We start from the raw sequence: 17,318 nt of genomic DNA, 5'->3' as shown, positions 1-17,318 counted from the left end.
AAAAAAAAAAAAAAAGAAAAAGAGCAATTAAAAGCTCACATGACAGGCACTGCAGGCATCTGTTCACTGACAACTGTTAAGACTAATGGTCATTAGTTTAATGACTCATTTTGAGTCTTCTACATGTGTATAGTAATGCTGGAGGACTGATATGGTGGAGGGGAAAGGGCTCTTACTGAGGTGAGAAAAGATAAACACAAGAACTGTAGCTGGAAAGAATTAAATAAATCCTCCAAATGAACTGGAATTGCTGAAATGTTAAAGGACACAGCTGAGCAAGTCAGACTTAAAATGAAAATAGAAACTGCTCATTCAGAACAGGATGCCAGCTCTAATCATGATAGTTTCAACACAACTTTATCACTCATCTTCCATGACCAGCAAAGAAACTTCCATTAAGCAGTTTTAAAATGCTACAAAGACATTCACTGAACAGTACAACAGAAAAAGGATGAAGAACGGAAAACACAGAACAACATCTGTCATTCAAAGGCAAGAGGTCGTCTAGTGTTTTGGAGTTTAAAAAAGTATAACACCCTCTTAAAAGCTCTGCATTTTCTTTTTAAAAATTTTAAGCACTGTCTCCACTGTGACTGACCTCACTAACTTACCTTTTTAGGTCTCTCAGGGTATACTGCCAGGAGCAGTATAACTTATTAAAACAGGTATCACAGGAGGAACGCCTGAAGATGGTCATGTGATTATATTCCTAGTAACTCATCTTGCACTCTCATTCAAACAGCTGAAGTTGAGTGAATTCCTTCACTATGTGTGTATTAATCTTGGGAATTTAGCTACCATATCCACAATACGTGATTTGCCAAAACATACCACCTGCACACTGAGGGAACGGAAGACCTTCCTGTGGAGGAATATCTTCCCATCCTGTGTGGGTGTACAGAAGCAGATGTGTACATACAGTGGATGGCTCCCAGGACAAATGAACTGAGACATAAGTCATGCAGTGCTTTCCAATAATGATAATCTTTCTACGGGAAATTTAACAGAATTTTACTCCTTCAGAATACTGCTTTGGAGCTTACAGAAGCACAGCAGATGGCTAACAAGATAAGATGTCTAGTTTCCTTCTCTTATCCAGCAGTTAGAAGAATCTAACTGTAGGGGTGATAACACTTCAGCATGTACCTTGTTAATGGCATTTCATGGAATTTGCCTGTAACAGAAAATAAGACACGACCAGGCACGAAGTAAAGGCTGTCATCAAGCTACTGAAAGGTCCTCCTACCTTGACCAATACAGGAAAAGCTGTGGAGGGATGGGTTCTTATCATTACTGGTGGTAAAATCAAAATCTCCTAATGCTTTTGTCTTGCACGCAAAATTAGTAATTAACTCTAAGTGACACAGACAGCTTTTAGAAGGTGAGTCATTCAGCCTCCCCTGCTTCAAAGCAGAAAGCACCACTTTTTCCTCAGAAGTAGGACAGCTACTAAGGAACAGGTTTTTCAAACTTAGCTTTTATATACTGAATTCTAAAAGGTTACACAGTCTTGGTTTGTTCACTTGACCTTGTCTTTTGAGAAGCTGTCATGCCTCTTGTAACAAAAGTGATACTCCACTACTTTTAAAAACCGCCAGGGCAAGGGGAAGTGCAGAGTTCCCAATACACACCTGATTTCTAACTAAGAGTGCAACAGATATCCAGTGCCTGGATATTTATCAGCTCTTCTTTTACTGCTACCATTTGCACGTAAGGTTAAATGGAATTCTTGACAGCACAGTTTAATTTTAAAGATTTACAGAAAGGCACTATTCCTGCAGAATATTTTTCAACTATTCCAGAGCAGTTTTGGATGGATCTGTGGCAATAACCTCCCCTGAATTTTCTTATCCACAGTCAGCTCTTAGTTTGCCAGTACAAGCTAATGTGAGTTAGGAGGCCAACCCTAACAGTTCAATATCTAAAGCTTTAGCATGGTTCCAGATTTTCATATGTTTGTCTTTAGCATTTTAAGACTTTTCAAAATACAGACAGAATCCAAGAACAATGGACTCTGCAAAGGCAGGGAAATAAATTCATCTACCCTTTTATTTAATCGTAGAAGATTCCTATTGCCCTACAAATCTATGACTTCTCAGACTGAAGGCAACCATGACACTATAAACTACTGAAGCAGAACCTACACAATGTAGTGAAATACTGTGCTCTTAATGATTCACTTCATCTATTTTTGTCCTGCTTAATTATTCATCTGCTGGCATTCTCTAGTGCTTTACAAATTGTAAACAATCATCTCACTCTCACAGTGAAGCAGTGCTGAAGTCTTGTTTTCACTTGCACTTTTTACAGGGCTGTTTTCCTCTGCACTCTGTGCAGAGTAAAATATTATTATATAAAGCCTAAACAGCATCCATTTAAAATAACAAGGCCTGAGCATAAATCTTAACCTGTGTATTTCTCTGCAAGTTTGGCTGTACTTGAAATTATCAGTCCAGAACATCTCTATTTCAGAGTCCAGTTCTTTTTGCCAAGAGAGATGTTCTTTTATCCTGATTATAGTGAAAAAAGCCAACTTGCTGGCCTGGCTCAGGCTGTAATTATTCTCTGCCTTTATACAAGCTTTTTATAGTTCCTGGTAGAAACATGGAAGGGAATCCTACACATTCACACAAGGTCTGAAATTTGTTGCCGTCCTTAAAAAAAAAACAAAATAGAACAAAAGTTGCTGAGATTTGCCTCTTCCTTATGTGCTTTTTCTTCCTTAGAGTTAAGATGATGCATGCCACAATTCCCGTCATTTTGTGTTACTCCAGCTTTAATAACAGAGGAAGGAGCTGATTGCAAATTGTTCTATAAAAAATACAACCGATTTCTAGAAGAAAACCTGATTAACTACTTAAATAAAGTCCTCAAAAAAGCACCTACGCACTTTAGAAGGAAGTATAGGACAATAATGAAATCTCCAAGTCAAAATGCCCTTGTAAGATTTATTATGGTCTTTGAATCTCAAAATAAACCCAAACTATTAATTCCCATTTACAAACAAAATCATTCCAAATTGTCTAAAAGCCTTAAGAATCCAAACCAATCACCAGCATTTCACACATTAATCAAATGCCTCCTGCAGACTGAGAAATCACAAGGCTGTGATGCCTTCCTGTTTTTACTTCTTTAGCTTTAAGCCAAAACCTGATACCTATTGTAAATCAATGTGCTCTGTACTACCCCATCCTGAGAGGCTGGGGGCTGAAGAGACATGTAGGAAAGGGAGAGCCTTTCTTCTCGTTCTTTAAAAGGTATAAAAATTACATTTAAAAATTCCAGCAATACAACAGGAAACCTTGCACTTAAATCCTCAAGTCTACTGTGAGTGGACAAATAGAAAAACAGGGCACCCCACTTAAATAAATATTCCACCTACTACCAATAATATTTTTCTCCTCTCAAGTGTATGAAAAACAGCCAATTTGTACTATATCCAGAATAATATCCAAGGAACAAAGGAAGTTATGTACAGAACATTTTAAACAAAGTCAAAACACAAAAAGCAAATTCAGCTCTAGCTGAGAAATGTTTTAAAGAAATTGAAGTTAATAGAATAAACCCTTCTCTGCAAACCTCTTCTCATAATTTCCTTTAGTTAAAGAAACCAACATATTGGATTTAAATCCATACATAACGTATCAAGTGTTTGTTTAGGTTTTTTTTACAGAGGATCTATTCATAGCCATTTATATTTGCAACATAGGCAGCAAATTATACTATTAAACACTTAATCCTAATAAAGTTTAAATTTCACCCCTAACAATAAAACTTACACAAATCTTGCTGTACTTGAAATAGGATTCTAGAAATAACCAACAAAAGTCATAGGCAGCTATCATGACAACTAAGAATTGAATATTTCAGATGGAAAGTTAGCTGTTCACATCAAAATGTGATTAAATATTAAGAAGAAATATTTAATTTTTTTTAAATTGTTAAGTGTTTTTTTTTTATTTAAAAGATACAGGAAAATAACAGACAGGTGAGAGCCCTCAGAGCCAATTTACATGTCTCTGAAAACGGTGAGCTTTTACATGCCCTCCATAACAGCCATGAATAGATTGAGCCTACTGAGAAGCCTTCACATCTCCAGTACCTTGCAGAAGAACTGAGTACCACACCAACTCTCATGCAAATCCACAGAGAGAAAAATGACTACACCAGGAATCATCTGGTGCTAGCAGCCCACACAAACAGCACAGGCTCCTAGGGCAGCCCTCCAAATAGAGAAACAGATGTAGATTAGCTTCACTAGTATTTTAAAAGCTGGACAAAATTTAAGATAGTGCAGGGAAGCTGATGTCCATTTTACAAGACCAATCATACCACTGCAAGCCGCAGTTCAAGCAGGTATTCAGCCCAGCAAGCTGCATCACCTTTTCACATGAAGCAGCACTCCTCATTTTTCTTAATCCACATACTCATTTAGCTGTGCAAAAAGATCTGCTTGTGTCTATTTTCTCAACTAACAGACCACAAGAGTGAACCATTGTGTAGTATTTTATAAGCAGTCCTGTAAGTTATACAGAGAAGAGTGCTTCAGGAGCTTGCAGTTATCTAACACAATTTAGACTAAAACCCAACTAAAGACAATCTCATTCCTGAGACTTCGTTAGTGCAATTGCATGCACTATACATGCACTTATTTCCATATAGTATACATACAGGAATAGTCAAACTTCAGCAGGGAGTTGAGGCTTTCAACATTGCACATCACCACCTTAAAGGTCTGCCTTTGATTTAATTTGAAGATGCAGATATAATTTCTCAGAAAACTGCACATGTCAAACTCTTTCAAACCTATCAATCTTAGACACTGAATATACCACCAAGAATTTGGGACCTTCTTTGCAAGGACAGGTTAATGGAACTAGATCTGTCCCTTATCACTTGGGGAATCACATTGTTATAAAAATTAAACTGCTTATGTAGCATGGAGTATTTTGTGAAAGGGTTCAGGGAGGTCTGATTTTGAGAAGAGCTAGGAAAGAACTAGCAGGTGCAAGGATGTTGTACCAGGAAGCTCTTCTCTCAGGAGACTGCACAGAGTGATGACATGAGAAACTTGGATTGCCAACTTTCTACAGAGCATATAACACAAACTCTGGGAAAATGAGTTCTATTATGAAAGTTGAAGGGAGAGGCAAGCCCATTACTGAAAGATAATCTAATCTAATTTTGCCAATTTCATCTGGCAAGATTACTCTCAAGATGAAGGGCCACTGCCACTTTTTCATTGCTGCTAGCCTGTTTTCCTCACTTCTCAGCTCACTTCTTTCACAGATCCATCTGGAGCTAAGAGATCGCATTAGTGAAAAATCCACATAAAGGACTGTTTTTGTGCAGCCAACTATGCTTTCTCCATACTTAATATAGCTTTTCTTGAGAAGAAGTGCTCAGAACTCAGTATCCTTATTTTCAAGGTAAGTCATTTTTAACGGACTAAGACAATGTTGAGTGAAATGCAAGGGTTGTATTGACTATTCTGATCCAGACATGCACATTATTGGTTAATGTTTGTGTAATTCATTCAGATTTTGTGCCAAAGGAATCTTTTACTTCACGAGTTAAATTTTATTCATAGCTGAAGTCTACATTCAAAATAAGACTGGACTATTATGGAGGCAAAGACATATAAAAATTGAAAACTCCCTTTGAAACACATGCTTTCCAGTAAAAGCAGCTATCAAAATGCAAAACACAGTCAACATTCCAACACCATGATGTCAATTTTCATAAGCACAGACAAAATGCTACATGTAGAAATCAACTCTCTATCTTCCTTGTTGATGGTGTGCTTGTGTTTCCCTCTATTTTCATTACCAGAACTGCACCATGCAGTGGAGAATGCAGCCCTTTAAAAGGCTGAAAGGAATCTCCTGAACACAGCGAAGGCACAAAACCCACACAAAATTTTAAAAAGTGAATTTCCATGTTCTGCTTCAGCTCTCCTGAAAAATAGCATGCATGCTCTAAAGGCTGGTTTTGATATTTCCCTCTGCAGTAGTCTGGAGAAATTCCTGCCAACATGGATGGTCAAGGACACTTGATAAAATGGTCTTCAATGACACACGATAAAAAAGTCACATGTAAAAAAATAGAAATCCCTGCAAATTTTGCAAGGTTTATAAACAAGGAAATTATATTTTTTTGTTAATGTTGCCTTGTTTTTCCCAGATAGATAAATACAGATAATTTTCAAGAAAACTGACAGCTGCAGATACAGATTTAAATGCCACCTCTCCTTAGCAGCTATGTGGAGATGAAATGATTCACACCACACAACAGGAAAGATAATAACCAGCTGGTTAGTACTAATGAAATTCAGCCTCAGTTTTCTTCCTATGGGCAGGTCTCACTCAGGAAAAACTCCCACTGATGTCTCACACATAGTGCCTGTAGACTTCACTGGCACTGTTATTCAAGTGCAGAATGTTGTATTGTTGAAGTAGAAAGCCTGAATTTTACAAAATAAGGTTTCCCTTGTGGTGCAGTAACCTAATTAAGTCCAAGGGGCTCTCCAGCCTGGACCTTTTACAGGAGTGAGGTTTTACAGTGCCTAGGCTGAGAGTTTTCATACTACCACTGATCCAATGCACACTTTGGCAGATGAAGAATGATGGGACATTCCTATAATACAGGTGAAGAGGACAATGATGTTTTTCATGTTTCTCAAAGACTGGCCATCACATTTGAAACAACAAGAAAAAGCTTACAGTTCTCTATTTTCCCTATTTCTAAACAGTGGCTTCTATGTGGCATATGACAGATGGCTCACAGAGGTCTAATTCAGCAAGAAAAATAAGCAATTATAAACAAATACATCACTGATGTTTGTTAAGGACATAATTTAAGCAAGTTCAAAAGATCAGAACAAGTCCCACATGTTCTGTTATCCCAGTTAAAGCCCTTCTCAAGATGGTTATCTACAGGAAGACATTCTCTCCAAGAAAAGCTTAATGTTCCCAGTACATCTCTGTTGCCCTTGGAGAAACTATGCAGGTTTTTTGTTGTTTGTTTTTTTAAAAACATTAAAATACAGCTCAAAAAGAAATTTAAAATATACAGGAAAATTTCCTTTTCAAAGTAACACTGCTACTTAACACTAGGTAAAGATTTAAAAGGTTGTAAGTTAAGAACAGGTGATGCTAACAGGATATTTGAAATGCCCATGGGACTTGAAACATTAAATAAAATGTATTTGCCTACTGACCTAATTGCTTACTAATTTTCAAATCTATTCCCACTGGATAAGTAATGGCATTTTAAGCCCAGCTCCTGGCATTAAAAATACATTTATAGTTTCCTCTTAGTAGAAGATAAACAGCTGCATGGTAAAAACCCATACATTAAGATGGCATTCTGGAGGCTTATAATTTTAACCAACCTATTGTGTTCTAAATTTGAACTAAATAAAACTGAGAGGTAGGAAGAGGAAATGGGAAAAGCATTTGGGTGCACAGTTTCACACTGGGGTGAAGGCAAGTGCTCACTCATGCAGGGAAAATGTCTGGAATATGTGTGCCTTACAGAAGGACTGACCACATAATGAAAGTGGAATTTAAGCCAAGCCTTATTTAGCAAAACATCAGAAGCCATTTCTCTATTTATCTTGCTCAAGGAAATACTAGTGTTTGTTTAAAAACAAGAAACTAGCAATTAAGCAAGGTAAGCCAAATTTCCTTGCATACTTTAAAAATAATTCCAAAACTTTAAAATTTGAAAATGCACCAGAAATATAATAAAAATGTTTGTAAAGAAAAAAATGTCATAAAAATAAATGCACCAGGCAGACATGAAGAAGCTCAGAATGTTGGCACCTAGGCAGATTTGAACAAGTTCTTATGCATCCAAGGATATACCTCCAGATACACCTGGAGCTTGGAGAATGTATTTCTTTAATGTTGTTTTTTAAACAATGTCACAAGTAACAGCTGGTCTAGGCATTGGCTCCAACTTCTAGTTCAAGAACACTCAAGCATAGACCCCCAAAGAACATCAAAATTACTTAGGAAGAGCTGAACTAGTGCAGATCCATGATCCACCTAGCCCATCAGCTTCCGACAGAAGTCATAACTGGACACCCAAACAGCATGTCCAGAGTAAGTATGTGCAGTACTTCCCTGGAACACTTTCCTGGACTCACCTACTTTTCTTAGCCTGCTGTGCTTTGTCTATATTTTAGTATTTAGTGGATCTTCCCAGTACTCGTCCTGCCTCTCCTGAAATCCATGTAACCTTCTACTCAGGAAAACCCTATGACAAGGAGTGCCAAAGATCATTACATGGAGTACAAACACATGTTTTTGTTTTGAATGTTGTATTTAATGCCACTGGAAGAAACAAGTTACCAGTTGATCCTGTCTAGCTTTTCCACCCTGTTCAGAAATGGATCAGAATTGTATACAGTACTCAAGTGTGGGCAGACCAGGAGCTCACATGGTGAAAGGATGATACCCTTTGCTATGTTTTACACCTTCCCTTTATAGACTTCCCACCATTCAATTTGCCCGGTTAACTGCTAACCAAGCTCTGAGCTGGCTGTTTCATGAAAAGACTCATCTGAGTATGGAGGAAAAGTGTAATTGTTAGTCACAAGAAAGTGCCTTGTATTAATATGAATACAGATATGAAATCAGACCAACAAAACTGAGCCTGTTCTAGCAGTCTTATCAGTGCTGGCATTAGTAAAAACCCTGCATAGCAAACATGTGTCTCCAGTGGCAGATGCATTCCCTCTTCTGTTTTCTAAAAAAAGTGTTGATGAGATCAGCTGAAAGAATCACTAATATGTGGGCTGTACCTGGCAGTTTCCAACTAGAACGTCATCTACCAAGTAGGCAATACTCAAGACACTACTAAGCTATTGGTTTTTTCAGTCAACAGCCATGTTAGTCCACTAGGGAACAATTTAAAACTATTTGGAGACTCAAGAAAACAAAACACCAAATGAGTAATGAGACCTTGAAAACATCCAATAAAAAGAGACTCTCAAGAGAGGAAGCCAAACCATATTTTAGCATATTTCATTTGTTACACATCCACAGAGAGCACTGAGCTTGTTTAGCCTTCTGCTTCCACACCACTGCTATGTCCAACAAGAGGCTGCAGTAGCTGGAAAAGCAAGGAAAACCCCCATGAGAAGAGGTGAATCTGAGCGTATTGTAACCAGTACTTGCATTGTCCTTTCACACTTCTCCATCCCAGTAGATGACCTGGAGCAGCCACACATATAACCAGAGAAATTGTAACAAAAGGGGGGAAACTTTTTTTGGACCTAGTTAAATTCTTGCTGAATCAGCCAGCTGGGAATAAAGCCAGTTTCTGCAGCCTTCTAAGAGCTTCTGCAAGGTGCAGGCCAGGAAACATTTAATGCCAATCAGAGCTTGAGAGGACACAATCCCTTATTCTTCACATTCCTTGGCAGTGCAGGTGTGCCCATGTCATCTTACTCTGATGATACTAAAAGGTAATAGATCAAGCAGCTCAAACTCTCCTCTTTATGTCTGCATTAACTACAGAGTAAACCTCTATAAGTCCTTTCACATATACACACTATAAACTATACCCTGTTCTGCTTGCATGCACAAGTGACTTTCCTATAAATTTTAAGCAGCTTCAATTTTTGGCAAAGCACCTGATGACAGAAAAAACATTACATAAATAAATATATGTTTCCACATATAAACAAATGCTCCACTTACTTAATGCTATGAAACAGCATCATTACTCAGTTGGGACCTCCCACCGTGACACAAATGACAACAGTTAGCATACAACAACTATCTAGTAATTGCAATCCTAAATGCATTTTTAATATTGTTTTACAATTCAGTCGAGCTGACTTGCATTCACTGTGTTTCTAGTGGATCCAGAAGCATGACAAACTGACAATTCTTGGAAACCACATTTCTCAAAACAGACTGAGAATACTGTTTTCATTTTCTCTCCATAATGATGTTAAATCTAATAAATATAAAATTAGAAACAGAAATAACATTGTTCCTGAACAATTTATGTAATATGCTGTCTGGAAGGGATATATTAGGCCATGTTTTCAAAAACTGCCCTCCCTTTATGAAAACGTGATGCTTGTACTTGCACTTCTCAAGTAATATCAAATATCTACACACAAAGGTACTAGAATTTACACACCCAGAAACCTATTCTTTCAAGAGAGTTTTAAGGGTGAAAGTTTTGGTTTAATCAGCTAAATGAGATAATAAATGCTTAACCAGACTTTTGAAAGTGTCCAAGGCACCTAATGGTTCCCATTGGATTATTTGAAATTTACATTGTCACTTGTTTCAAAAAATCTAGCTAAGTACCTAGTAGTACAGCTAAGTACTTAGCAGCATCTGTGTTTAACTTATATCTCAAATCTAACTGAAAAATCACCAAAACAAAGCCATCACACAGACAGTTCTGAAAATACTGCTATATCTGCATTAAGTTTAGGATCCTTGCCTAGCTGACAGTCATCAAAAAGTGAGTTTGTAGAACTGTACATCCTCCTAGAAGCTGGAGTGAGGCCATTTTGAAACTATAACCCTCAAATTCAAGAGCCCTCGACAGTGTACATACTTCAGCTAATCTCAAGAAAAGTTCTCCTCTTATGGGAAAGAAAGCTATATACATGCTTTCAAAACCCTAAGGAATTACTTCTTTATCAGTGACAAAGTGTGTGCAGAGGGCACATCAGAACTGCAGCACTATACAGTTCCTATGTGGGTCTTAGGGGTCTCTCCAGAGTTGCCATGGCTATATTCAGTGTCTCTTCTGGAATGCTGTGCTCACTAGCAAACTGTACTTCAAAAACAAATCCACTCTTTCACCATGCACAAGCTCCCTCTGTTTTACAGAGATTTTGCATAATAGGAATTACACTGGAATTGTTGGAGTAAGGCTGTGGTGGACTGCAAGCAGCCACAAGACTTTATCATCAGTATTATCAACTATCTAAAACCTTAACAACACAGTGACTGGCATTTGCACAGTATGATATAACTCACGCTCAAAGATTTCTTGCATAGCCTTACAATACAAACAAGTGAAGAGGCACAATTCTAAATCTGCTTCCACTATCAACAAAACAAATGTATTTTACTACTTAATTGAAAGTCACTTTATAGTTGATGTTTACTTAAACCCTGGGCCCTGAATTCAGGTGAGCATGGAGAACTATTTTAAGAAAAGCTTCAAGCCCAAAATTACAGATAAAGACATAAATATGTGAACCCTACAGGTTCTAAGAGTAAAACAAATAGAAAGGACTCAGCTCTTAAAATATACATTCTTTTGAAGAAAAACTCATTATTTTGGATTGCCAAATTATTATTTCTAAATTAATAGTAAAGGGCTTTAATATCAGTACAATTAATCACCTCCATTTTCTGTGTGCAAAGGCAGGGATGGAATTTGGTGCAGTGTGTGAAACTGCCACCCTGTGTCATTTATGCCCCAATTTGGTAAGGAATATGAAGGATCCATCTGCACCAAGAAGATCTGAATTAGTAATTATCATTGACTCAGCATTCAAGTATCTGCTAAAACCAAAGATTATGCTAGAGCTATTCCTTAGTTTCTTCACTGTTTTTTCGAGATAAAATAGAAGCCACTGGCTGTTGCAAGAGATTATTCCTAGAGATGAGGCTCCTCTAAAAGTGTTTGATCTTTGGATACCTCATTTGAAACCAGCAATTTGCAGCTCTACACAAAACTGATTAGAGAATCTCTGCCCAGTTTTTAGTGTGAACTACATAAATGATCATCACAGAGAGAATTCATACCCATGTCTGAAGATGTAGATACAGAATTTGAAACCTGGCTGGATATGGAGACTAAACCACCTTTTTCACATCAGAATGAACAGGTTTGGACTGTTCTTGAGCTGATTTTCCTAAATTGTATCACTGCAAGCATCACTCATAATGACTACAATAAAAATATTTACTGAGAAAATGAAATCAAATAAATGAGAGAGTAAAAGGACTCCTTCACCAGTATCATGTGTGCTCTTGGTCATCTCCTATAGCTGACTTAAATTTTTTATGAGTACATTTTGTAAAATAAGTATTCATGCATAGTTTGTGTCTCAAGTCACAGGACATTCTTCACAATTTTTCTGGCAAGTCAAATCTCTTGGATTGTAAATTGGGGGTAACAGCAGTTCAGATCCTATGAGTACTGGCTGAGTGATCATTATTAGTCATAAATTTGAAGCAAGTTTAAAAACTTACACAAGTTTTCTGGTAATGCTGCACTGAGTTACAACCTTGTCAATAACAATGAGTGTTTTAAGTTAGAACATTTCTAGAGTCTCAGAAGTGTTATTGGTTTGTAGTAGAGGCATTTCAATCTTCAAACTAGGAACCACTTCAAAACACAGACCTGTTGAGGCTGATGGCAAAAGTCCAGATGGGTGCAGAATTGCAACCTGCCTACATAGAAGTGAAACTGCTTCAGACTTAACTCTGAACTTGCAAATCTCATCCTCATATTGTTTATTAAAGTTACTGGAGATTTAAGAATCATTACTATTGTATGGCATGTAGATCATAATCTATTTTCTTAATATCAGTGTGCAACACATGCAGTGACTGTAAAGCAATATTCCAAAGGTTTTCCACAAAGATGGTCTCTCCAAGTCCACTATGTCATATAATGGACATCAGATTTTTGGCCTTGCAAAACTCAACCTTAAAGACATTTGCTATGTTGGTAGTTTTGGGAAGATTTGTTATGGCAGAATCATTTTGAATAAGATAATGTTTTCAGCATGTATATCCTTTACATCCAAAATATCACAGATAGAAAAAAACCTAATGCAGTCAGGGATTGCTGAACCATAAATCATGGGAGCAACCAAAAGTTTATTCAATGAATATGTGACCTATGAAACTTTCCCTTCCATATAAATCCAGAGCTAAAGCTTCTTTAATATCCAAATATAGTGTTTGCTGTTATTCCCTCCTCAGACATTAGCAACCCCATGGTCTTTGGAGGTGAAATGGACTGACTTGTAGAGGGTTTAACTAGGATGGGAGGAACCTAAGAAAATGTCAGCATATTCCTGATTTGAAAACAACATACCAGAGAATAAATCTAAACCGAATCCATATGTAAAATTCTTGATGATATATATTTGTCTATATGAATCTGTTAGCCATCTGCTGCCATTAATGTGTTAGTAAGAGTATACAGATATACAGCCTTGCATACATTTCATAACAAATATAACAGCATCTAGCTGAATGATGTAATAAAATGTTATCACAAGGTTAAGAAAGAGAGAGTTATCAGGCTGAACATCCTGTCTTTTCAATTACCAACATGGAGTCATATATACTCAAGAGAACTTAAAAACAGCAAAATTTGACTTGAACACTTCTAACTTATTACCTTAACTCTCTCAAGCCTCTAGTATTGATAGCTCATCTGCTACCACATAAGAAATGTGGCGCCTTTTACACCATCCTTAGCAATAAATACACATGAATACTTAAATTCAAGGCCATGGATCTAGTTAATGTCCACAAATATATATAGCCAGTGGAATACAGTAAATTATTTTGATAGATTCATCATTTAAATATTTAAAAATACTAAATTATTCCATGTTGCTGCTACCATTTGATGGCAGGGGTTTTTTTGCTTTTAAGAAAAACACATAGGTATCATTTGCCTAGATTACCATTGGCTTCAGACTAACACAGTTTCATTTATTTCATTTATATTGGCACATATCAGAGAAAACAGGCTCTGTGTGTGCAAAAGAACACAGCCAAGGCTAGTCTGGAAGTGATCTCCTCTTTAATCAAGTTTATGCCCCTGCTTGTGGTGACAGATCAGATGAACACACAGCTCAGCAGTGGTCAGCTATTCAGTGGGTTATCCTATGAAATGTAACTTACCTACTAGTGAAGCCACTACTCTGCTCTTGACAAAATAGTTGCATATCTGTAAGGGCAGAGTTCAGTTTGAAGTCCAGCTAAACACGATGCTGTGCATGTTACTGTGCTATGAGGAATCAGAAGAGCTCCTATAACCAAAGTTAAATTTCATTTCTTCTCAGTAACAGCTACCTTTTTTTCACAACTTCTCATGTTAAAGTTTTCTTTGCCTTACATTCCTACCACATTTCTACCACATTCTTTTTAAATGGTCATTATTTTATTCTCTACCTGCCTCAAGCAGGATGAAATTAATCAATTGCACGTAAGTGACATGACATAGACTTGTGACCTTGCCCAGCATCCAATTGTTTCTAATTGATTAGCTCCAGACATAAGCACTTTAATAGCCAAAACCAACATAAGTGGAAGCTATGGTAGAATATTATGGTAGAACAACTGTGTGTGGTCCATATAGCATGGCCCCAAACAACCAATCAAAGAATTAATGGCTATTGGATACCAAAAATGTTATGTTAAGCAATATAAAATACCTTTAATGTGTCTAAAATTATGATAAAATACCTAAAACTTAGGAGCAGAAGGGGCTCCTACAAGATTTGGATTCAGTGTTAATGACTCAAATATACTAAATAGATTAGAGTATTTTACAGGACAAACAAAACCAAAAAAATTGACCTGGATTGAAATGTTCATAGAGCTACTCACAATAACCTATGGATTACTTCAATGTGTTTGGGTTTGTTTGTTATAGAGAGACAAATTAGGCCATGCCAAGCCATTCGTAGAGAAGAGGAAACTATGCCTCTGGTTCCAGTGGATTCAGTGTTAATGACTCAAATATACTAAATAGATTAGAGTATTTTACAGGACAAACAAAACCAAAAAAATTGACCTGGATTGAAATGTTCATAGAGCTACTCACAATAACCTATGGATTACTTCAATGTGTTTGGGTTTGTTTGTTATAGAGAGACAAATTAGGCCATGCCAAGCCATTCGTAGAGAAGAGGAAACTATGCCTCTGGTTCCAGTTCTACAATAAGAAAAATATGAAAGAAAAAAAAAACCCAAGAAATATACTGCAAAAGAAAAAAGGTCTCTTCGTAACCAAAAGGCCCTAAACATGAAGCTGACATTTCTCTTCTCTGAACTTCTGTTCTCATATTGAACAAAACTATTAAGTGAGCTTTGCATACTACTTTGAGCATTTATAGGGCTGGTTATTACAGCATCACTCAACTGCTTGCACACAAAAATACAAGCTGAACAGATGGCAAACAAGTAACATTCTTGTTCTTGCATAAGAAACATGCAAACAAAAAGCAGATCCCAGTGTTGCCATGTCTGCTTGGATATACACTGAATGCACTGCAGTTAACTGCATGATTAATAGAAATCTAATAATTTTTACTTTTATGGTGAGTCCTTGACTCAAGTAACCAGTGTACTTTCATTACTAGCTGCAACCATGATACAGATAGAGGAGGCATTCATTAACAGGTAGCTGACAAATGGCTCCCAGCACACAGAGCACTCAGCAGGACTGCTGACCATGGGTTGGAGCCCAGATTTCACTACCTTAAACCTCAAAGTCCACCCTAAATCACTCATAGCTTACTCAGCTGTCTAGTACAGGCTCCTCAGTTCCTCATACTGCCTTTGAATTTTCCTTTGTCTGCTGTATTTTCCTTCTATTGAAAGTTAGTCAGGGTGTATGTTTAGATAATGCCCTGTGCACCAGGCTCCAGTTTGAAACCACCATTTCTCAGCATTGCAATAGCACAAACAGTACACAACTATCACAGAACACAGTATCACTGATTTTATTTAAACTTTTCTGTCAAAAACTTCTACAATATTTTTTAAATCTTGCTATTTATTTAAATAAATAAATAAATCTCCAGTTTATTTAGCTGTCTTTTTCTAAGGATTTCTGGATTTGGGTGTATTTAAGACTGAAGAATCGTTGATACATTTTGTGCTGTGGGAACTATCAGTATAGAGAATGACATACTAAAACAACATCTCTGCTGCATGCCAGCACACCATATTTCTTGAAATACTCACTTCTTGGAACTGATTAGGCTTATGTGTCAGGCAATACATCAGTTGGCAGCTATGGTTTTCCTCCATGGTTCCTGTATTCATTGAACACTTGAAGCAAAGACCATTTTGGACCACTTTCCCCCTGACACTGACTTCCAATGCTTTAGATGTTTCTACCCAGGTATTTATATAACCCTTGTCACTTGCAGTATTCTTAACATTTATCAGGTGCTAAACCTCCCGGGGGGCAAAGAGCAGCTGTGTTGCCTAGAAAGACCCATGGCAATACACATCTGGCAAGATCTCCCTTTGCTTCCATTTGGAAAAGTCAGGTACAGGATTACTAGGAAGAGAGAGACTATTAATTTCTGACATGGATGTCTTTGAAATTCAGTGCAATGAAAGGAAAACCTTCTCATTGGGAGTGTCTTAGTTACAGTGCAGTTTCTTCAGTAATTTTCTGTTTAAAAAACAGTAATTCAAAGTGTGTAGCAAGATCATCTGTTAAAGGACCAAGCATGAAAACAGCAACGAGTTTATTACCTACCTGGAGATGAGCATAGATAGCAATAGCAAGCCAAGTGATCTCCCAGAAGAGCCCCATGGCTTTAGGGCTGGCCATCCTTGTGCTTTGGGGCTCTGCGAAGAGAAATTGTTTCAAGTTACAAACAAAATCAAGCAGGCTTTGCCAGAATTTCAATGACTAAAGCAAACTGGTCAAAGGCATGGAACCAGGCTTTGGAAGAAATGCAATGCAAACACCGGAGTTTTGTGCTGGCCAGAGGAGCAGACGTGCAGTGCATGCCATGAGCACAGCCTGCAGGGTGAGGTAGTTCCAATTAGGGAACAAAAAGGGGGGAAAATTAAAAGTTTGGGAATAGTGGTAATAACGGGCAAGGCTGGTTATCTCCTGAATATAGGTCAATTTATCAAATTGGGAACCCCTCTCATCTTGATCTCCAGAAGGTAAAATCCAAAGAGCAGAGGATTTCTGCTGTACTGTTCCAGCACTTTCACCCACTCAATGCTGAGAGCCCAGCCCTGGGACCTTCAGCAGTCATTTGCAGTACCCTTGAAACCTCTGATCATAACAGCTCAGACACTAACTGATCAGGGCAGAGAAAGGCAAAAATTGTCAGTCACTTTTACTAAAACCTTCAATTTAAAATTGCCAAGAAGCAAAAAATCATGTAATAATGCTGCTAATTGTTAATTCCTAGTGTCAGTGCATATTTTTGCCTTGGACTATTCATTTCAGGTTCCAGGCACTCCCAATACACATGATGCATGCAAACACAAACAGCCTCCTCCCCCTCCTCCCAGCCACTACCCCACTGTTTTGCAAAGCCC

At 37.5% G+C, this 17,318-nt stretch overlaps 1 protein-coding gene across 1 annotated transcript in view; it reads right to left on the bottom strand.

The window, feature by feature from the left end:
- ADAMTSL3 (ADAMTS-like 3) overlaps window positions 1-16,590 on the bottom strand; it is a 182,240-nt gene extending 165,650 nt beyond the window's left edge. Inside the window, exon 1 of the mRNA XM_009994484.1 lies at window positions 16,516-16,590. Within this exon, the coding sequence (XP_009992786.1) occupies window positions 16,516-16,590 (75 nt within the window). The remainder of the gene's footprint in view (window positions 1-16,515) is intronic.
- Between the last annotated feature and the right edge of the window lie 728 nt (window positions 16,591-17,318).

Source organism: Chaetura pelagica, unplaced genomic scaffold (genome assembly GCF_000747805.2).
Source record: "Chaetura pelagica isolate M959 unplaced genomic scaffold, ChaPel_1.0 scaffold222, whole genome shotgun sequence".
NCBI lineage: Eukaryota > Metazoa > Chordata > Aves > Apodiformes > Apodidae > Chaetura > Chaetura pelagica.
Note: the sequence above shows the minus strand (reverse complement) of the source record. Positions and strands in the feature narration are given on the sequence as shown.